Genomic DNA, 23,185 nt, shown 5'->3' on the forward strand with positions numbered 1-23,185 from the left:
CATCGACTTCACTTCGGTCCATGCTCAAAGTTGAGCTCAAAGAGTTAGAGCCAAATAAATTTCAATCCAGCTCATGAAGGTTTTAATGAATTGAAACACTCATGGTTATTTTACTCTGTCTGTTTTTTAAACGCTGTTATGATCGAGTCGATTTTTGTTTTAGTGCACTTATTTTCTGCTTTATTTGATGCGTGTTTGAAATGAAACTGAAACCCAGATAAAGATACACACAGGTGTATACAGGTGCAGGTACACACACATGTGCCTGTATTTGTGTGTGTGTGTGTGTGTGTGTGTGTGTGTGTGCGCGCGAGCATGTATTTGAATGATATAAAGGAAAGCAGTGTGGGGAATTACTTCTTCAGTGCTGGAAGTATTCCAGTTTCCAGATTAAAAGCACGATGACAGAAGCACAGAAGCCTATTCATCACTCTGATGTGTCAGATGTTCCTTGGGAATGACAGGCTTTGAGGAGTGGACGTCTTTCTCTGCGTTTAATGGATGTGGAGAGAGCTGCTGAATGTTCTGCTATCTCACCAAGAGGTACCCATAAATCCCTGGGCTGGCTCTCTCCGCTGTTGCCTTTTATCTCAGCAATAAAGTCCAGCTGCTGCCCTCCAGTGTTAGCACAAAAAACACCCTGCCACCTGCTCTGGGGCTCTGATCGCTGTAGCAGTCAGCCCCCAATGCTAACAAAGACCCTCACCACCACTGTTTACTCTCAAAACTTTGCTTTCTCCACATTACGAAGATCAACACACAGAGAAGTATCACATTTCTGCTTTTGTTTTCTTATCAAACTTAAGGACACCATTTAGAAAGCCATGCTTGGTGGTGCATTTGTGAACTCGGTGACATGCAAGATTTAAGAGGCAGCTCAGAAGTAAAAGGTTGCTATTGCTGCTCCTCTGACTTGAATGCAACAACATAGCACAACCCTACTCCTCATTATCAACAGGAAAAACACATTATATTACTTGTATCTGCTGCCTCACTATAAAGTTTATGTTCTCCAATTTGTTCTCCTGAAATTTGAATGATCTCTGGTGCTGTGAGCGCTTTGGAAAATGTTTTGACACTGGTCTTTGTGTGTATATATGCTTTTTGTCCATGTGGGTATGTTTGTTGTATCCATTTGTCTTTTTCCTTTGTCTGGCTATGTTTGTGTTCCTGTCTCTCTCTGTACTCTTGATCCCCAAGGCATTACCCAATGAAATAAAGTTATAAATCTTGGACAGAAAGTTTTTTAAATGAAAAGCTGACAGGGGAATCATAGGTATATTCAGCAGCAGAGGTTCAGGAAGTGTCTGGTGGGCTAATGGCAAATGGCCCACCACCCCTCTGCCCTCATTCCTCTCTCTCTTTTCTCTCTCTTGGCTGTCAACTGCTTATTAAGAGAAAAATGGCAAAGAAGGTGGAGTGTATAGTTCTTTTGAGCGAGTGATGTAATGTGTCAAAATCACTTATTTTTGGTGCACATCGACAGCACATGTTTTGACTCCAGCATGAAACAGTATATATTTTATTTCTATGGATTTTTCAGATGACCCCTATTCTGCCAGTGTCAGACATGACCTCATTTATGGCAGACTGCCGATTACAGCTGAAACGCCCAGTTTGCATGTCAAAAGTATTGAAAATGGACAAGAAGTGTGTGTTTCTCTTCTTTGTGTGTGTGTGTGTGTGTGTGTGTGCGTGCGCGCACGTATAGGCGTCTTTATTGCATTCAAATGGTCCAAAAACCAGAAGCCCATTGTACTTCTGAATTTACAAAGAAAGAAAATGTAATTTTGCAGTTGAGTTTAAATTTGAAGGCAGACCAGACGTATAAATGTGACTTCATAGGTCATCTGGAACAATGGAACAGCTGATATAAAAATAAAAATAAAAAAATCCATTGCAAAGCAGATTTTCGTCAAAGAGCTCACAACGTTAATCAGATGAAAGCTTGTACAACCCCTTCACCTTCAGTGCATAAACTAATCATGGAGCTTTTAATCCTATAAGGAATTTCAGCAGCTACATTAAGACACCCAAGTGATCTGCAGTGAAACTCTCTTCATGGAAGCGATGCCAACTGTCTCTGAGCATGTTCTCCCTGCTTCACATGAATAAATATTCTTTATAATGGTAGCACAAGCTAAAACGTGCTCCATTAATTGATGGGGTTGTTTTTGTACATTCCTTTGAATGAGTTTTACATTTCAAGAGCTAAGATTGAGAATGCAGCAAAGAGTTAGACTATTAATTAACTGCAGCCACAATTGGTAATTGCAGGATAATGACACATTGGATTTCTCTTCAGTTTGCATGACCACAAGCAACAAGCAAATAGAAAAATCCAAAACATGGTCTAGCAAAGTATATGGAGGAAAACCTCTAGATGCCAGTAATATGGCTATTTTTGGAAAAATGTCACCAGGTAGGTGTGGTGCTTTGGTACTTTGTGCTTGATTCTGTCATTAAACCTGGACGTATTGGAACAAAGGGGGTTGGCCATATTTACTTATTTGTAAATCTGGCTCAGAAACTGAATTACGAAAGTTAGGTACTGATTGCTATTCTATCTTTCATTTGTGACAAAGTCACAATCCTCTGTGTTGGCTATTTCTCATTGGAATAAATGAGTATGATATATTTTTGTCATACAGTGTTAATCTCAACATGACTGTGACTTTAACATGTGTTTTAAATATGCTTTGCATTTATCTTTGTCTCACCAACGGTGCTGGACGGTTGCACTGAGCCAGCTCTGTCCAGGGACTTTTGCTTCTTGTCTTTGTCCTTGTCTCTGCGTCGATGGCAGCGGTGGTGGTGGTGATGGTGATGGGCTCTGTCCTGGCCCTGGACTTGCCCTTGTCCTGTTGAGGACTGGGCCAGGCCGGGCCGTTCCAGGTCATACTCCCTCAGGCCAACTTCCTGGTGACACTGTGGTGTCAGTGAGGATGCTGAGCGTTTTATAGGGCTGAGGTCGACAATCGGCTGTGTGGGTTGGAGAAACATGGAAAGGTGAGAGAGTAGAGCAGAAGGGGCAGCTGAAGCGGTTTAACCAAACCCCTCGTACTGGATCACCATAATATCCACGACATACAAACGACACAACCAGTGGATGGGAAAACTTCAGTCTAAAGTTCGATGTTCAACCCGTTCTTCTCCAGGCAAAGATGTCGGAAATGTTTGAGAAGAATGAATGCAAATTTGTGACAAAATTAAATACTTACTTTAATAGAACTTACATGATTTGTAAGCCAGCAGGCGTCTCTGCTCATGAACAAAGAAGAGGTGGGGTGTGGGCACTGGCCTTTGGGGCATTTCTGTCTCTAATTTTTCTGTAAATATCTGATACTTGCCAAACATTTGCATTATGATTTCATTGAAGGAATATGTCAAAGAGAAAAATAGCTTAAGGACCGGTTGTCCTGATCTGGATTCTCAGACTACACATCAGCGAACCTCACTGGACGGAAGGGGATTTTATAATAGAGTTAACTATTTGAAATACAGGAATTACTGCAGTATCGTGTCTGATCAGTTGTGAAAGCACTGAGTATTGCTGCTCAGGGGTTATTCAGGATCCAAAAATCCTGCATCATTTTAGATGGTTTGCATGTTTGACCACAGAGGGCTTGATGTGCTGCCAGTCAAGCCCCCTGGACTAAGAGTCACGATGCATCCTGAATTTTCCCCACAGACCACCACTATTGAAAGAATTACAACTATTGACGGGACTCATCTTGTAAAGTAGGTTGTCTCAATGTCTGAAGTGAAACTTGGCATTGAGGGTGGCGGAGTGGTTAGCGCACACTCACAGTAATTGCAGCGTTTGAGTCCAGCTATGGATCTACAGTATGTTGCTGCACTTTCCCTCTCTCCAGCAATTTCCTGTTAGCCTCTCTACCAAATACTGTCTGAAATAAAGGGGTAAAAAACACAAAAAGACATTTAAAAAAAACCCACTTTCTAACTACAAATTTATCTTTGTGACATCATTGCATTGCAAAATCTATAGGTCATGCAGGAGCCCCTTGACAGACAAGATGGGAAAAGCTAATGAGTACCTGAAGTGGACTAGACAACGTTTCTGGTTCATGTGCAAAGTGTGGGGAAGCACGGCAGCGTAGTGGTTAGTGCTGTTGCCCCACAACAAGAATATCATGGGTTTGATTCCAGCTGTGTGTTCTCCCTGTGCCTGTGTGGGTTTCCTCCCTCTGTCCAAAGACATCATGTTTGGGTTAACTGGTGACTCTAAATTGTCCATAGATCCGTGTTTTTTTTTATTTTTTTCCTCTGGCGATCTGTCCAGGGTGTACCCCGCCCTCGCCCAGAGTGATAACCCTAACCCTAACCCTAACCCAGAAACGGATAAGCAAGGTGTGGGAATTTGTCTCAAGTGTGCCTGTCTGCTATTTCCTTTGATACACACAGGGTCTATTTGTACAGTTTACTGTCATCACATAGGAAACATTAATATTCATACATGTTTCATACATGAAATCTAGTATGTTCTCTTTGTTGGTCTCCATTAAAATAAGATAAAAAACATATTCCTTCAATGTTTAAAAGACCCCCCCGCCCTTTTTTTTTTTTTTTTTTTTTAAATAAGTGGATTAATACAAATTCTGAATAATTCTTTAAGGACATTGTATTCACCCCACCTAATTCTTATCTTACTGACCAGAACGGCTACCAGGTAACAAACTGATGCGATGGGAACTGGAACAGCAGCTAAGTTACCACCCCACCTGCTGGTTACTGCGAAGATCATGTGTCATGAACTAATTTTTCATGATATTAGATTCCAAGTAATTTTTTTTTCCGAATTCATAACCTGTTCAATATATTGACAAAAGTTTTGGGATTTGATTCCTAAAATGTGTGTGATATTTATTAAGCTTTTGAGAAGCCAATAAATTACATCCATGTTTTTTTTTTTTTTTTCCTTTTTTTTTGGCAGATTTGGGTCCCTTAAACTGTTCCATTTGTTCCTACCTCACAGTCTAACCTGTAGCTACAGTCAGAGAATATCACAACACTGCAAAAAATATTCATATTACCATAGTCATTGTATCTAGTATGCAGTCTTAAAATCTTTAAATCTGTTATATTTTGTTAGAAATCAAAACATTATCAAAAATCCCTTGAAGTGAGGATGTAAAAGAATTAAGGTAAATCAGACTTATTAGATTTACTTTTGTATTTGTTGTGTAAAAAAAAAATAAAAATAAATAAAAACTGATTTAAGATTTTAAGACTGAACATTAAATGACAAATAAGGCTGGGTGGGTTTTAAGTGGTGTAATTAAAAGAAAAGAGTCATTTCAAAGCAGGAAAGTAGCAGCACTATCCCTGCCTTGTTTCAGAATAACACACTGACTCACAAAATAACTACACACTACTACACTACTACATTACTACATAACAGCACACACAAACACACAACCACATTTTATCAAAGTGTAGAATTGTACTGCTGTAGTTAATGGCTGAAAAGCAGGACGGAGTGCTTGACAAAACCCCGGAGAAACACATAAAGAACTTTCCAGGGGAAAATCTGCACATGGTCTGTGTATTGTATCATGTAAATCTGTTTCTTTGTGTTGTATGTTGTATTTAATGTGTCCACTGAATGACCAGTGTATATGGAGTGTATGTAGGAGGGTCCATGGTGGTGAGAGGGTGTGAGCTCTGCACTGAGATGAGAGGACCACATGGAGGAAAACATAGACATGAGAGAAGAGGAAGAAGAAGAAGAAGAAGAAGAAAAAGCAGCAGCAGAGGACGAGAAGAAGAAGAGAAGGAAAAGAGAGGTGGCACAACAGGTGGTACATACTGCCAGGTTGGTCCCAGGGGCGTGGCGAGGGTGGCTCCGCTATCAGACAGCACACACAAGAGGGAGGTGGGCAAAACATTAGCAGTGGGCATTGAAATTAGGAGAAAGGGAAGACAGAAGAGGAGAAACAGACTGAAGCGGGATAACAATGGTGTTATTCTTTATTTGTCCATTAGTCCACAAATCTCATGAAAAGACTCAAACCAACAAAAAGCTGACCAAGAATCAATATTTTGTCTATTGTCTAAAACACACACACACACAGTGTACTGCACACTATTTACTCTAGAGTGACACTTTTAAAAGCTCCATCACAGAGACTATACATTTTTTTATCTATTTTTGAAAGATTTTGTTGAGTTACTCCTGCAGAGAAGTCAAAACTTAATGAGTCATGGAACAATACGTTGTCGATTGATGGAGTTTTCATGGGATTTGTTGACAATAACAAAAATATAGAATAATGCCAGCCTTATCCTTTAAAGAGAGAGAGAGAATGAGAATTCCAAATGCAACATAAACATATACAAACAGAAGGAAAGCACGTGTTAAGTGTTGTGGAAGAGAGCAGGGTGACAGAGAGAGAGAGACAAACAAAAACACAGAGCCAGATAAACAGTGAAGCGAAACAACAGAAGATCAGAGAGGAGCTACAATACATTCAGCACAGAGATGATGGACAGAAGATCATTAGAGATATGACATCCATATGCAGCAGACAAGAGCAGCTACTGTAAAAAGTTAACATCTTGGAAAATGAATGACAAGTGAAATTCAGAGAAAACCATAGGTCAACTCTTAGAGTAGTTCATATCATTCTGAGGGTAAGTGTGAATTCCGTATGAAATGTAAAGATGAATGATAATATGAACATGAATATGAATAAGTATGCATAACAAATAAGTTTTAAACATTTAAAGTAACATCATTATGATTTCACAAAAATCTAATGAAGCCTTAGAATAGTTCTCTTTGTGTTGTTTTTACAGTTACAGATACTTAAATCAGTTTCTATCTTGATGATAACCTGAAGGTTCTGAAGAAATGATATAGTTTGAACTGTCTGACTAGCGGAATAACAGGTAAAGTCAGGAACTTATACTGCAAACCCATCACCACTCTCTGTGGTGATGGGTTTGTTAGCACAGCTGCTGCTCAGCTGGTTTGTCATGAATTCAATATTCCTGCCTTTTAAAACACTAAAAACTTCATTCAGCATATTCCATTTGTTTGAAGACTATATCAGTAGAGCAGAAATTTAAATAATAGTCAAGATTAGCAATAGTCAATGTAAAAATATCCTTTTCCATTGTAATCGATAATATACATTGCCTTATGGGATGATGACATAAATGATGAATGATACTTCAATATGTATTGTAACATGTATTTTCTATACTAGCGTACTATATAACCTTTTTTTCTCAACTATTAACCATCCATTTTACTGTGCCAATGTCTATCCTGAATTTTCTTTGCAGGCTGAAGAGGCCACCATCAACAGGATGAGCTGATGCAAACTGACAGAGAGCAACTCTGCTTCAGTTCGCTCATGGCTGCTTTCTTTAAAAGGCTACCAATCCGCTTCAAAGCAGTCTTTTTCAGCCATTTTCTGTCTCCTACCTTCAGCCGCGCGATTATTTCATCCAGGAAAAGCTGAAGGTATCCAGAGTGTCTGCATTTACAAAGCTGATAGTCTCACAGCTCAAAGAAACAACTTTAAATGAACCGGAGCTTTCTGTTCTATTACTGGTTAAAAAAAAAAAAAAAAAAGTGAATTATGGATTATGAGCATGGAAGGGCTTACGTAGTACTCAGCATTAAGTCGGGGAAGAGAAGCTGCTCTGTAGTGGCCTTCCAGACTGGGGTATCCTTCTGTGTCTGAAATGTTATCCACCTGTTTCAGCTCAACCAACTCCTGTAGAATGAAGAAGAGGGAGCATGTATCGAGGCAACAGAGATGACAGAGACATTTCCATGATGGACTTTTCTTGTTGTTCTTGTACCTGGGGTCCAGTGGAATATGGCACATCCTCTGATTGGCCCCTCTGTAGTTTCTTCCGGATTTTAGGTCTCTGTGTAGCTTGAGAAACATCTCCGGACTGGGAATGCTTTATGGCACTCCTCTGATTCAATCTGGTTAGGGTTAGGGTTGTACTGTTACACTCAAAATGTCCTTGCAATGGTTGGCTTGTCATTTTTCTTGTTTAAAATTTTTTTTTATTTACTCAGAATTCATGGCATATCAGTTGTCCAAAAGACAGATTTGTGCAACAGAAGAAGTTCGATGTTCATCTGAATTTTGACTTCCAGGTATCTCTAAGCTAAAGTCGGAGTCTGTCTTTGAGAAACCCTCCACAGGTATAAACTAAATCAATGCGGTGATTTGCCTAAAATGGGTGGTATGGTCCTTTATATTTGTCAGTTTGCATTTATAAGACCAGTTTTAGATCACTTTTCAATGACAAATTAAAACAAGAAATTCTACAGTTGTGGATGTTTCAATAGAATACTAAGAACACCGAGCTTTGTTATTCCCCCATCCGACACTCAGTCTAGATAAGGCTGAGTTCACAGTCCACCAGGGCAGAGAGTGTCCATACTGAAAGTAGACTGTCAATGCCATACCAGGCAGCTATGAACCTGACCCAGGCTCATGTTGATTATTTCTGGACAACATCAAAAGGATGGAATCATCTCTTGCCTGCACTAATGTGATTCCCTCCTCAACAAAGACCCAGTCCACTTTCTTAACTGGTGTTCAAAGACCTCATGTTTTCCTACGCCGCTCAACTGCTCACTACACTGGTTCCCTGCGGCAGTTTCTAATGGCAGTTCTTGCCTCAATCAAATTTTGAAAGCGCTTGAAAGCACAGTAAACTACTTAATAAACAAAGCTATTTAAAAAATAATTTTAAAGCCATTTGTAATGTTAATAATGTAATGTCTGACATTAGACACAAGGCGTCAAAATCCAAAGTGGACTCAGGAATTTATATGTTGGGTGAAAAAATCTAATGGAATCAATGGCATGGCATTGTGGTTCAGTTAGACCAGGTATGTGATGATGCATACTCACATTGTATCCCTGCTGATTAACGTGGCTGTGGTGGCGGTGGGCGGGGCCTCTGGCTTGGCTTCTGGTTCAGGGATGGGTGGGAGGGGCTGCTTGGGGCTGCAGATCGGAGGTACTACTTCCTGTATGCAAGTGAGTGGCAGCACTGGACGAAACAATGCTCCCAGTTTACTCTGCCAGACAAATCAACAGCAGTCGGGACAAAAGGACTCTTGAAATTGACACTGACATTTTGATGGCTGCAACAGAACAAAATCAGTTTTTGTGTTCCAACATCTCCTTTGAGGTCAATCGTTGATGATTCAAGAATACATTTATTTAAAAATCTTTCTTGTAAGTTTTATTTAGATACATAGGTTGCCTTTATGATTTATTTCATATAAAACAAGTAAAAATTGGTGCAATTTGCGACTGCGAAGACTGAACCGTCTTTTTAGTCTTAAAAATAATAATAATTGTCAATATATTATAATACAGGACAGAAAGGATTAAAATGATAGTTCGCTGCCTAAATGCCTAAATGACTGAGACAATTATTCGTACCTGAGGTCCTGCTGAAAGATTTTGCTGTTGAAGCCTCTTGGCACGATTCTGCTTGTAGTAGTCAAAGATCATGTGAGCAGCATAGACCTTCCCCACTGTCAGCTCATTGTCTGGAGGTGAGAGAAGAGGGAAACAGTTCCTCCATCACAGCAGTAGATGGTGCACTCGACTCAACTCAGAGCAGAAGACATGAACAGTACAGCGCGTCCGGCCAGTGGGTGTGAATGGATGTGTTTACTAGAAAAACCATACCACAAAGGATTGACACCTTTTCAAGAAATCTGTCCATTTTCTGTTATTGGTCATCTATTATTGACTGATCAGAAGATCGAATCGATGGCTGTCAGTGTACCGAGAGAAACATGCTTACACAAAACACCTCATAATTTTCTTTATTTACACCATTGTCTATTTTTTATTAGACATAAAAATGTAATTACCTCACAACAGCAGTAATGCCTTTTGAGAAATTTAGACTTTTAGGGCTCAAAAAGCTTCCATCTTCCTAAATACAAGACTGAATTTTCACTCTTTGAGAGCCATTGTAGTGTAATTATATAAACTAATTTCTTCTACAAATATCTATAAATTAGTTTGTGTATCTTAAAAGTAGGCAAAATGAGGTTTTGTGAAGTTGTGAAGTCGTCTGGTCCCACTGCAGATTTTTCATTTGTAATAAAATTTCAGGGGCAGCACAGCGACATAGTGGTGAGTGGTGTCACCCCACAATAAGAAGGTCATGGTCACTGAAAAAAAGAGTTTGGGTTAACTGGTGACTCTAAATTGTCTGTAGGTCTGAGTGTGAGTGGTTGTTGGTCTCTGTCTGCCTCTGTGTGTTGGCCCTATGATGGAATGGTGACCTGTACAAGGTGACCCCACCCTCACCCAGTGTGAACTGGGATTGGCTCCAGCACCCCCTGCGACCCAGAAATGGAAAAGCGGTAGAAGATGGATGGATGGGTACAATTTCAGGCCCTTTGACAGATCCCAGTAAAACTCAACTTGACTGCTGCTCACATTTATGTGGCGTCACCAGCAGGTCGGCATTCTTCTGCGACAGGTTGGGCCAAACTCGGCTGATCTCCCTCTTTAGGTCAGCATCGCACAAACGCTGCGCCAGGACCCCTGGGGACAGACCCACAAACATGTCACATCAAATCTCCACCACAGTGATCAAGAGCACTCACATTAACACCAAAGTGGCTGCAAGGGATTCTGGAATTTGTAGTTTAAGTCTCTCACCAGATGCCAGTTTGATCTCTAGGGCTGTGCGTATCAAGGCCATCAGTGTGGAGGTGAAATGCACTGTGTTGTCATCTGCAATGGGCATATTCATCTTCACCAATCGCTGAGAGGAATGGAAGCAAGAGGGGAGAGGCCATGAACAGGGCACAACTATTCAACAGCCGAGGAGAAGGGGGCTGGATTCAAGACGCAACCACAAGTTCAATTTAAGGATTGAATTTGCAAAAAATTTGGCTTCAGAAGCAGCAATGTTTTGCCTTGATAAGGCGTTAGGTCAGCTTCTAAAAGTAAAAAAAGCCATTGTCACATGCAAGGGCTGAAAACATGTATTTTAATTATTATAATCAATTTATGTTGATTACTTTTCTGATTCCCTCGCTAAGCGCTTAGTTTGCAACAAATCCTTACTTTGGAGTGCCCGAATCATTCAAAGTTTAGCATTCATGCTCAATAAATGACCTAATAAATATATCAGTTAGGAATATTATTGCCAATTGTTAGTTCTGCCAAATTCAAAAACTGTAGTTTCAGCCAAGTCACTAATCAACCCCCAGAAGAAGGCCTCCATCTCCAAGCTTCTGTCCACAGATTCAGCAGGGTCTGCTCTGTTGCTGCTGCTGTTCCAATGACACGAGCACAAATCAGCTTAAGTTGTGATGCTGAGCACACTGGGCTCTGTGAACAAGCTAAGCTCTCATTGCAGCTGGAAACATGCAGCAGCACTTCCTTCATTTTGAATATAATCTCTAAGAACCACCTGACAAGACAAGCGGCTGCTGGACTCACAACTGAGTGAAGGAGACAGAAAACTCTCCACCAAATTGCTTCTTCAAAATATTGACTTGGTCTTAATGTAACATTCATGCCATGTTTGTCCTGATAAAGCTACTTGCTATTCATTCCTCCTCTCCATAATGGCTGTAAGATATTCTGGTGTTGGAGATATTGCACAAAATCCAGGTTTCTCTAATTTTGAATTTCAAGTGAAGATCATGTGAACCTGGACAATCTGTCCGTCTATAAGTCAGACAGTCAACAAGTCAACCAAGTAAACGTTGTTAACATGGTAGTTGTGTCCAGGTTGATTGGTGATGAGTGGCAGCCCTGATTTACATTACATTGACCGGTAATATATTAATGTGCATATGGTCTAGATAGATTTGGTCATAATCTTAATCTGTCTCTCAGCACATCATTTTTGAATTGAATCAGGAAAATGTTTCATTTTCATTTTATAGATGAGTCAAGTAAATCAGTGACAGCAACTTCTGTCAAATGATTAATAGTTTAAGTCACTTATTGAGCAAGAATACCCGACATTAGGATCCGGCTTGAGATTCTCCAATGTGAGCATTGCTGCTTTGTTCCGTTATATTATTGTAAATTACACAAGCAGTGTAATGTCGCTATGATTTAACTTTATTCTGACATTTATTTTGAAGATTAGGAGATGGATCTGTGAAATAATCAGTTAATTATATAAAGTTCTAACAGTTACTGATCTCACATTGCTGCAGTTATTACTAATTAATCAATTCATCTTCAAAATGTAATGAAACTTTAAAATTCATCAGGATTTGAATGTAAAAAGTACAAACTGACAACTCCATGCTATGCAGGACTGCAGGATCAACACTGAAATGAATGATTCATACACGCACATGCTTGAATGAGTGCAACACATTCATAATGAGGCTGGAGGGAGTCGGGGGGAAAGTACAGGAACTTTCAATTAACTTTCAAGAGTGAAAACATCAGAAACATTTGAAGGAAAAAAAAGAAGAAGAGAAAACTGCAGGTTCCTGTTTGATTAAAACTGAGCGGGGGCAAAACAAAAAGAAAGAGAGAAAAGAAAAGACTGTCTATTCAATAAGGGTACATAACAATGCATAAGAAGAGATGGAGCATTGAGAAGCAAAGAATGGAGGAGAACGAGGGGGAGTTGGAGCTTTTAATGGAAAACATCTACGCATGTAATAGCTTGCAGAAAGAGAAGCAGTGCAGACATGAGCAACAAACAAATAAAAAGACAGAAAGACACTCTGAAATCGCATATGCAGAAATCACTGTCTTGCAGGCAAAGACTTAATATGCACGCAAACACACAGTGCAGTCGGACAGGGTGGGAGAGAAAAGGGTTGAAAGCCCCAGACATGCTCATTCAGAAGAGAGGAAGAAAGTTAGCCTGAAGACAGAACATAAAACTAGAACATAGATCGTAAAAGGTGACTTTTAGAAAATGTGTTCATTAGGAGGGGAAGTTAACTGGGAGCGTGATGTGGTGGGAGGGACAACAGAAAGATATAGTTGGGTGAAAAATGTTCTCAAGTGTACGGTTGCTCTCTCTCTGCCTTTGCTCATATTTTTCTCTGTCGATTCATAAAAACAAGAGTTATATTTGGAGATGCCACCATGTCAGACCTCAACTGGGGCAAGGGCAGGACAGTTTCAAATGTGATTCATCTCGACAGCTGTGCATGTAGTGGAACCAGTCTGCATGCTAAGAGGTAAGCAGCTGGCACAGGAACTACCTGAGGATTGTTGAGGAGTAGACATTAATCTCACCTCACACATATACAGGTCTCACATATGATCATGTGCCAATCATTTCCACTCAAGTCATGGAATTAGCTGATGAGATGAGAGTGGCAATGTCCTTATATCTTACATTGGTGAGTAAATTCTAACAAAAATATGTAATTGACCTTGCCCTAAGTCATTTTCCAAGTTGCTTTTTCAAACGTGAATTTAGCTGAAGTGTTTTAATTAAGTGTTTGATATATCCTGGTTGTGCTGCAATAATGACATTTTGGCCACTAGGAGCACTGAAACAACAATCTGACGTGATCACCATTTACACATCCAGGCGATGCAACTAATTTATTCAGCCAGTGTTCTAGGTACAAACCTTAGGGGGACAAGAAAACAGCCATGCTGGGTTGTAGTAACCATTGCTACACAGCCCCAATGTCTAAAAGCTGTTTACCATGTTGCATGTTTGCATAACATGGACAAAGTCTGACTTTGATGGGAATCCCTGGTCTAAGGTTAGCAGCAGTACCTCTGCAAACATTTGGTCAAAAACCAAATGGTGAACACTTGACCTGTTGCTGGTCCTTTGAAAAGTTGTGAAACACAAGAGGTGTTATTATTCATTCTATGGGGAACAAGCATGTCTGTAGCACATGTCTATTTAATCCATCCAATAGTTAGTAAGAACCTCTCTCTCACCAAAAATGTCACCTCATGGCAGTACTAGATAAAAAGTGTCTACAGGTCTACAGAAGTTCTTGTCTGAAGCTCTGCCCATATTATGGCAAAAAAAAAAAAAAAAAAATATATATATATATATATATATATGAATAAATGAAAATCAAACCAGTTATCCTGCAGGTTGCATCTTCAAATGGGTTCTTTTAATTTTACAGATGCACTCAGTTCAGAATAATAAAATAACTGCCCAGGATACGACTAATATTTTAAACTCACTCTGTTCCTCATCTTACATAGGTTAAGGTCGACAGGAGCAGAGCATGACAGTCTGTGGAAACATTGGTCTACCCTCGGGGCAAATCTTTTTTAGACAGGTTGTAGACATCTGTGATTTGCAACTTCCTACTGAATAATGGCCTGAAAAAGAATTGTAACCCTCAGATTCACTTTGGGAACCAGAGAAGGATATACACCCTAAAGCAAAAACAGGAAGCAATGCCTCTACTAATTCCTATGAGATAATACCTGACTTTTAGGCTTCTGCTGTAGGTGGTCCACCTGCTGTTGCTAAAAACTAAAAAAACACACCTATGAGCTAAAGAGAACTGAGATGCTCAATAGGGCTTCAGAGTTCATTCTCCGTGGATCCAGTCATCGGTGATCATTTCCACATTGCACCATATCAATACTGGAATAATATAAAGCATATTCACGAGTGCAGCTATAACTACCAAAGAGACATTCATCATTTTGTGCCACTTTACTTTAACAACCAGCTGCTGCTGTTTTGATAACCAATGCCTATTAGTGTCTGACCAAGATGGACTCAAACATTCTGGTTTTACTCAGCTCTCTGATCTATCTTCTTTTGTTATTGTTACATGGCCCTACAGCAGACAGAACGGAAAAGAACACAGAGCTTTACAGATAAAAACAGACCAGAGATAAAAAGGGAGAACAACACAGCAGCAGGTCAGAGTATACAGCCTGTGACACACTGACAAAAGCCTGAAGATGTTTGACTGGTGGAAGCAGGAAACCAGCAGTGACCGCAGGAGGGAGGAAGAGGAAGGAGAAAGGAGGAATTCTACCTTATAGGCGACTCGGGGTGGACATTTCTTTCCCAAACCTAGTGGAGGGGACATGTCGCGAAGCATGTTGTACATATCACGGTAAGTCATGCGGCCGCTTCCCAGTGGAAAGGCGGAGGGAGACCATGGAAGGAGGGATGAAGATTTCCCCGGTGAGGAGGTGAAGGGATTGAAAGTAGTAGTAGGGAAAAATGCATTGGAACACAAAGTGGTAAAATCCAAGAGAGAGAATGGGAGAGAAAAAAGAGGGAGACACAGAAATCCTTGTTAATAAGATTTCCAGGATATGATGCTCTGGAATGCCATCCTAGTTGGATTTCCACATTCAGGAATGGATCCCAGAGGAATGAGAAGAGGATGCTCCTGAGGAGTCCCTGTGCTGAGATGCTGGATGGAGGGATCCTGCTGCACTTGAGAGTGCATTTTATATAAAAGGAGTAGACCAACGGAAATTTGAGTATCAAACACTCACCACCTATTGGCTCTTAAAAGTAAGTGACTTACATTTTGATTAAAATTAAATGCCCAATCAAAATGGGAAATGTACCGAAACAGTGGGTATAGGTACATGTAGACAGTAACATCATTGAGAAGCAGCAGTCTAGACTGACAGTTTCCATTAAGGAGTGTTGAAAGGGCCACTGATACCTGACACTTCTCAAATAAAGAGTGAGCAGCTTCCTTCAGTCCCTGTTAGCTTGTTGTTTGTATGGATCCTTCTTTCTCTTTCAACCGACTGGAAGGCACCCAAACTCAACCTCACCAGTTATCCCCCAACAAGGAGCAGCTGCAAACTTTTCAGAGCCACTTTCCAAGACAGGCGGGTTGGAATTTAGATTCAAATGATGGATTTGGATTTGGTTGTATACTCCTTTAAGATGCCCTCTGTTTTGTGCATGCTAAGACACATAACCAGTAACCACAGTGGAAACAAAGCACACAATGCTCTCTCTTCACTTCCCACTCCTCTTTCACTCTGAGCCTGACTTGTGGCATTGTTTCCTGCACTCGCCATGGTTACCTGCCAGCTGGTTAGTGGAGGATCAATGTGTGTTTGTATGCGTGTGTGGTCAGGTCATTCTCTGGCACTGCAGGGAATGAGAACAGACATTCACAGTCTGAGACCATCACGGTCCCTTTGAAAACAAAAGGACTGTGTGGGAGTGCAAACCTTATAAGCCACCCTGTTAGGGCACTTCTTCCCCAGGCCCAGAGGAGGAGAGATAAAACGCAACAATTTGTACATATCCTGATAGCATATCCTCCCGCTGAAAAAGATGAGACATGTTCAAGAGGTTAGGTCATAGGGCATTTCATTACATCTGTCTATAATATTCTGTTATCTGTGGTAGGCCATTAACAGTCAGGAAACAGCACTATAAAATATACAACATACTAACAGGCTTGTTAGTTTCAGATTATTTCATTTAGCTCTGCTGAATTTATTCATATTTAGTTTGTTTCATGCATTTTTGATACCTTTTGTTCCGTAATTTCCCAGAATGTAGGTCCAAATGAGGCTTTATATCTTTTTCCACATTGTCAAAAACAAATATTAGTGGAGAGACTGAATAGTTTATTTGTGACTTTTTCCCTGTTGTTTTTAGATTAAAGCTTTCAATAATATATACATATGAATGATTAACTATGAAATGTTCAGTTTCTCCTAACTTTATCAGGGAAGGATCAGGGCATGGCTCAACCCTTGTGTTTACTGTCATAGTTCAAAAAATGGTTTTGTGGAACAGGGACAAAATCCAGTTTTAACCATCTGTTTCATTAACAACAATCTGTGTGAACCACTAACAACTGAAGACTATGAGCTTTAAATATATTCCTCTGGTATAATGAGGAATATGCTGAATGTTACTGTATGCACCTCTGAGAGCAGCTCATCTATATTCAAGAGTATAAATAATAATTCCTCCCCCATTATGTCTGTAAGGTGATGGAAATTTCACATCTCTCCTGGAGTCCCTTCTCACTGACAAGGCTCCTGCGAAGCGTTCGTTAAAATTTAATGAGCCTTACATAATCTGAGACCGATTACGCCTCACACTGTCTCAGTTAAAACTCGCATTGTGCTTTTCATCGGTTAAACATTGCGGTTAGGGTAAGGGGCAGAGGGGGCGCTGACATAGACCTGTTGAAGGCACAGAAATTAATTTTTCCTCAGACCACTGTGACAGACTGAAGAGCTTTGGAGCTTAGCAGCACGGAGGGCTGAGAGGATGCCATGCGGAACGCTGGATTTACATGCATCAGTCCAGCCAACAGGGGGCTCGTCACCAGCCGCAGCCAACACTCTGGGCTCAGGCTTAATGTCATTCACCCACTGCTCCTGTGATGGGATTCCTCCACTTCCATGTCACAGAGTCATCCTGCTGGAACTCAGAAGCCATTCTAAGAGCATTGTGTCGAATCACCGTCTCTTCTCTTTGAACCCCCCACTCCGTCCTCCCATTTAGCGCCAACGCATTTGTCAGAAAGCATGCAGCCATAGCACCTACCAGGCAGCAGGGTCATATTCCGCCCACACACGGATGAATTCATCAAGGTGATGAGGCCCCAAAATGGAAGCGTCCCTGGTCAGATACTCAAAGTTGTCCATGATGACAGCAACAAAGAGGTTCAACATCTGGTAGATGAAAATGCAAACAACAAAAGACATTATAGTACATGTATGTACTGTATGTATTGATTCACCAACATCAAAAGCTTTAACCTGAAAAGATTAGTGAAAGTTAGTGAAGAAGATTCAGTTGCTGAAAATATTTACATACAATAATTACAATATGGAATTATGAAACTGTATAATTGATATAATGTAAGTTCTATTTAAAAGATGTTTTTGTATTTTTTACAGGGTTCCATCCCTGCATGTAATATGCATCTCTTTAAAACTGACCCCAAATGCAGCGCCATCGCATCACAATATCAACACAACTAAGTCTTTTTATTGTTGGCAATCCTTCATCAGTCCCCGTTTTTCTTTATCTAGTTGGTGTATTTCATGAAGTACAGTTTTATGACTTCATCACAAAAAGGCATAAGCTTTTATTAATAAATAAATAAATAAATAAATCTGAAGTACAAACATGTAAGTGATCTGATTAAAAATTCCATCAACAGTGCAAACACTATATGGTCGACTTAAGGTTCCTTTGAGGATATTCTCGCATTAACAGCAGCTCATTTGCATTTTCTTCCAATTTTACGCTTCATTTTCTTTCACTGACAGTATTTTTCTGAGTCATGCTCTGCCCTTATTTACTGTAAACCACAAAGAGTTCTTTTATCACAGCAGAAACAACGTTTTGGGTTCAATCTAGACATAGAATTAAAAAAATAAAAATAGATGAAAAAAGGTTGAAGCGGTTTTTTCTCCTTTTAAAATATTTGAATATTTTTCGATCATTAACGACAAAAACATTCGAATAAGTTTGACCAAGTTAAACAAAGTTAAAGGTAATACTTTATAGGCTAAACAAACTTTTTTCATTTTTGTCAGTACTACAGGACAAGTCTCCTCACCAGGAAGGAGCAGAGGAAGATGAAGGAGACAAAGTAAAAGTAGGCAAAGTCACTTCCACACTCCATCCCTAGAGTTCCTGAGAGCTTGTCACATGGTCTATTACTGAGACAAGATAACATGATCTCATGCCACGCCTCTCCAGTCGCGCTCCTGAAAGACAAAATCACAGCCAGGGCACGCATACACGTACACAAAGTCAATGCAAACACTGTTTCACAGATAGTAGATCATTTGTTGTTCAACAGCTTTTGGAATGAGGGCAGGATTACCTGAACAGCAGGGTCAAGGCCTGAAAAAAGGTCTGGAAGTTGTTGTGGTGATTTATGGCGGTGTCTTCATTCAACTCAATGTTTCCAAACACCTTAGACAGCAAGACATTGGGAGGTGTTTACTGCTCTTACAATAAACTGCTGTTGCATAGAAACAGTTTTTAGGGTTTCTAAAAACCTATTTTCAAACGGCTCCTTAAAACACTTCACTTTTGTATATTTTTTTCTCGGACTCATCACTGATTTCAAGTGAGCAACACTCGGCTGTAAAAGCATGATGCCACATGCCGGGGCTTTTGAATCAGAGTGAGTATTTATGTTGTTTGACATTTTATCCTCAGTCCTGATGAAGCAATCATTACACTTTCGTTCCCCTTTTGATTTTTTATTGATTTGAAGCTGACTACCTATTGTTACAGGGACCTCTACCCCATTTTCTCAGGGATTTAGGACCCAACGAAAGCCAACTGATGAGAGGCCAAAGCCCGAACCTGAATCACACTGGAATTGTGGGTACAAAAACTAACAATATTACTATTCCAACCACAAAATAGAGTATGTACTATATATGTGTATGGGTGACTGTGTGTTGTGTTTTTCAATACAATACATACAATATAATTTTAATGTACCTTATCATAAACTATGTAATTAATCAAAATGTCTCTCTACTGAATCATCACTATTGATAAGATTTCAAAATAAACGATGAGAGACAGAGATTAGGTCACATGAGGCTTCCCCTAAAACACCCAGTGGCCTTTTTTTAAATATTTATTTGCCCCATGGCGTGTCCATTCTGCTGCACGGCCCTGGAGACCTGACAGGAGTCAAATATGTATGTAACATCCAGACCCTGTAGAGGAAGGGCACTAAACCACAATCTTATAGACACTATGTGGGGAGTAAGAATTAGATAATCCTTTTATTTATGTCACTACCACATAATCCACTAAATGAAACATTCATTCAAAGTTAAACAATGCTGATGTGTAATTGCTTTGTGAAACTTGTGACTGTAGCATTTTCTATCAAGTGAAAAAAGCGATGCGATTCAGCTCTATGGTAAACTATGGAGATAGAGGGTGTGTGTACGTAGTAACAATGAACTGACACAACAGAACAAACTAGGAACTCAAAGGAATTCATTCAACGCCTGACTGATGGAAACAGTTCATTAACATTAACGTTCCGCTGATGTGACTTATGCTTTACCTTATTTTAAAAGTCTCTAGAAGAGAGATGGGCTGTATTGATGATGACATTGAAGCCCATTTGGGTCATTTTAACGTATCTAACACATAGGAGGAATAACAGTTTTGATGTTCTCACCTGACTTTCAAACATCACTCATCACTCACTGCTACCGGGATGATAAATTACTAATCATGATAAAGAGGCCTGAGTTGTATCACAGCAGGTGTGACGAAACAAACTACAGACTGAGGGAGATTTTGCTCGTCCCTTGCAGTTTATTTAGATTCAGACAGTCTTAGAGCAGCTAGTCATGTCCCAACTCACCTGCATTCCGATGATTGCGTAGATGAAGAAGAGCATGGCGATGAGCAGGCAGACGTACGGAAGAGCCTGAAAACACACATTTAAACACAACTTAAACACTCGGATAAATGTCATTTGTAGTTTCATCACATCTGCTCCTCTCTCGCACACAGTCACGTGACAAACACACGGTTGCTGCGCTGCAAGTAGCATTGGACATGTACAAAAGCCTCTGAGCACTTTGCATCCCGTTCGATCTTTCTCCCACACGCACACATACACGAAGACACACACACCAAAGTGTAAAATGTTACTGTACTATTTAAGAAACAGAGCAGTCATCCTGACCTGCAGGGTCATTTCTTTCAAGCAGCTATTTATATCTCTGTAAGGTGAACATTATGTAATTAAATAGCCACCTTTTAACACTCTGCAGCTACTGTCCATTTTCATTGGGCTTAAAAGCTTTCAGCACTGACATTAAAGCTGCTACCAATTCCCTCGCCTGTGCCCTAGCGCTCTACATTTAACACAACTTGTCCTGGGGGATTTAGAGAGCAAACCAGCACTGTGTGAAAATCTGAACTGCTGCCTGCTGAGGCCTATTTACTTCGATTTGAACACTTACAGAGGAATTCTGCAGTCTGCTTTCAAGCCTGCTATTTCTCCACCTCTGTAATGCCATTCATTCCACTAACAAGCTATAAAACTGCACACTTCTTTCATCCCTTTCCATAAAACATGTGCTACGTTAAAACTGTTTACTTACTAACTAGTTTAATAACCATATCCAGATCCACTCACTTTAAGTTGGTGTGTTTAAATTATGGTGAGCGTTTCATCACCTTGAAGGACTGAACGAAGGTCCAGAGCAGGATCCGGATGGTGTAGCCCTGCCGCAGCAGCTTGATGAGACGAGCAGCTCTGAACAGCCTCAGAAAGCTCAGGTTGATCATCTTGTCCTGGGAAACAAAACAGTGGCAGTTGTCATATTAAAACCCAAACATTTTTCTGCTTCAGCCCTACGTGGTCAGGCCACACTTAACTTAAAGAGAGCTCACTTAACTGAGACCAGCTTGCTAACTTGTGTGACTGTAAACTCTACATCCAATAACTCAAATCAAATTCAATGGATTATTTTTTGTGAAATTCTATAAATTCGCAAAGCGGTCACAAAATCTGCATTATCACTTTCCTCTCATTATTTTGTTAACACTGAGTTGTTGTACAAAACCCTCTGAACACTTTACAGCAGTAGTACAAAAACATGCATCTGGATGAGGTGAGAGTACAAACCATTTTCCTCCAGTGCACTGATCTCCTCTGAGTTCAAAATCTTAAAGCAAACACCAGACAGTGGAGGGGCTTGATACGAAACCATTTGTTAAGGTGAACATTTCTTGCATGAAACATTTTAACATCAAATCTTATGCAAGTGAAGACGGTGCTGGTGTTATTAAAGCAGACATTTCTAATAGTTCTCCTGATCTTCTTTTATATCATGTCACATGGAGGATCCTGAACATAGACCCTTCAAACTAATACTGTGGGAGAGATACAGACTGACGCACACTGATGAGCGAAATGACAATATTAGCGGCCAACAAGAAAAGCCACTTACCGTCTAGAGGTGTCAGATGTGACAGAGTGAGGGTACAGGCACCAGGAAAGACACAGCAGAGGATGGAAACAGCAAAAGTGGCAAAAAACAGAGCAGAAAAGAAGAGAGAAAAGACAAAGAAGAGAACTAATGATCACGCAAAGAGAGAATGACAAACTTTGCCACACAGAAAGCTGCCTGGCCTCAGTCCTCTGTCTCCATAATCAAATGCTTTTGTCTATTTGTCTTCTGTGCAAATTCAATAGCAGAGCCTAACTGCTCCAAACTGTAATATCACAAATGCTCCTCCTGTTGCCCTGTGTCTGCCTATGTTTCATGTATTGATTTTCAGGATATGATATTTCTGCTCCCAGTTTGCACAGCTGAACTTTTGATTTGAGGACTGAGACCACGAGAGCATAGCAAAGCATGACTTCTATATCCACGATTTTGAAGCTGGAACACTTTGCACAGATATGAAAAAGGCCCATCGATGACGAGAGCAACTGGAAATATTTGGTCAATTGCTTTTCTCAGTTAATCAAGTGTGGGGGAAAAAAAACAGAGAGCTGTGTGGATTTGTGTAGATTTGGTGGTTTTAAAGTACTGTATTTAAACATGCTTGATTTTTAAGATGCTGCCCCGATGAAACAAATCTGAAGATGTCACCTGAAAAATGTGATGGGCATTTTTCACTCCTCCAAATGTTTTATTGACTGAATAATATATCAATCAATCAAAATAACTACGATACAGACACTAAATGATAAAATACTCATTATTTGCAGATCAAATGTAAATGTTTATTCCAAAAGTAACTGCTGCCTATGAATTATTCTCCACCTTCATACACACACTTGACAATTGTGACTCCATCTCATGAGTCACAGTATGCTGCCCAGTCACATTCTCAGCATTCAGATCAACCATCCATCAGACTAGACCTGATAGGCATTTTTAAAATGACCCACAGGGGACTGCTTTCTGTGATGGCACTGGGGACTCCAACCAGGGGGGAGGGGCATGATGATCTCTTACCTTAATCTCTGTGACCAAGATGTCTGTGATGCTTCCCAGCACAGTCACAAAGTCAAACACATTCCACGGTGCTTTCAGGTAGTTCTGTTAGACACAGAGAAGACAAGCAGATAAGACTGGACAGGGGAGTTTGCTCACATTTGAATATGTTAAGCATTTAATTTTTTTAATTAAATGGGTGATCCACCACTTTTTTAATCCTCATCATTTTTTAATACTCGCATTATATTTTTTAATCCCTTAAC

General features: G+C 40.1%; 1 protein-coding gene across 5 annotated transcripts in view; it reads right to left on the reverse strand.

Moving 5' to 3' along the window:
* Positions 1–23,185, reverse strand: part of cacna1bb (calcium channel, voltage-dependent, N type, alpha 1B subunit, b) — a 146,871-nt gene that overhangs the window by 4,687 nt on the left and 118,999 nt on the right. For 4 of the 5 annotated variants that reach the window (XM_029515533.1, XM_029515531.1, XM_029515534.1 and 1 more), the window contains 15 exons: positions 22,941–23,024; positions 21,148–21,264; positions 20,324–20,389; positions 18,803–18,894; positions 18,533–18,683; positions 17,509–17,636; positions 14,999–15,095; positions 10,692–10,797; positions 10,467–10,574; positions 9,450–9,559; positions 8,910–9,079; positions 7,837–7,966; positions 7,638–7,748; positions 5,831–5,869; positions 2,721–2,982 (listed from right to left, as the gene is read on the reverse strand). In XM_029515533.1, coding sequence (XP_029371393.1) covers positions 2,721–2,982; positions 5,831–5,869; positions 7,638–7,748; positions 7,837–7,966; positions 8,910–9,079; positions 9,450–9,559; positions 10,467–10,574; positions 10,692–10,797; positions 14,999–15,095; positions 17,509–17,636; positions 18,533–18,683; positions 18,803–18,894; positions 20,324–20,389; positions 21,148–21,264; positions 22,941–23,024 — 1,771 coding nt within the window. The remainder of the gene's footprint in view (positions 1–2,720; positions 2,983–5,830; positions 5,870–7,637; positions 7,749–7,836; positions 7,967–8,909; positions 9,080–9,449; positions 9,560–10,466; positions 10,575–10,691; positions 10,798–14,998; positions 15,096–17,508; positions 17,637–18,532; positions 18,684–18,802; positions 18,895–20,323; positions 20,390–21,147; positions 21,265–22,940; positions 23,025–23,185) is intronic. The other variant, XM_029515532.1, reaches the window with a different exon arrangement.

The sequence above is a fragment of the Echeneis naucrates genome, chromosome 12 (assembly GCF_900963305.1).
Source record: "Echeneis naucrates chromosome 12, fEcheNa1.1, whole genome shotgun sequence".
In the NCBI taxonomy this organism is placed as follows: Eukaryota; Metazoa; Chordata; class Actinopteri; order Carangiformes; family Echeneidae; genus Echeneis; species Echeneis naucrates.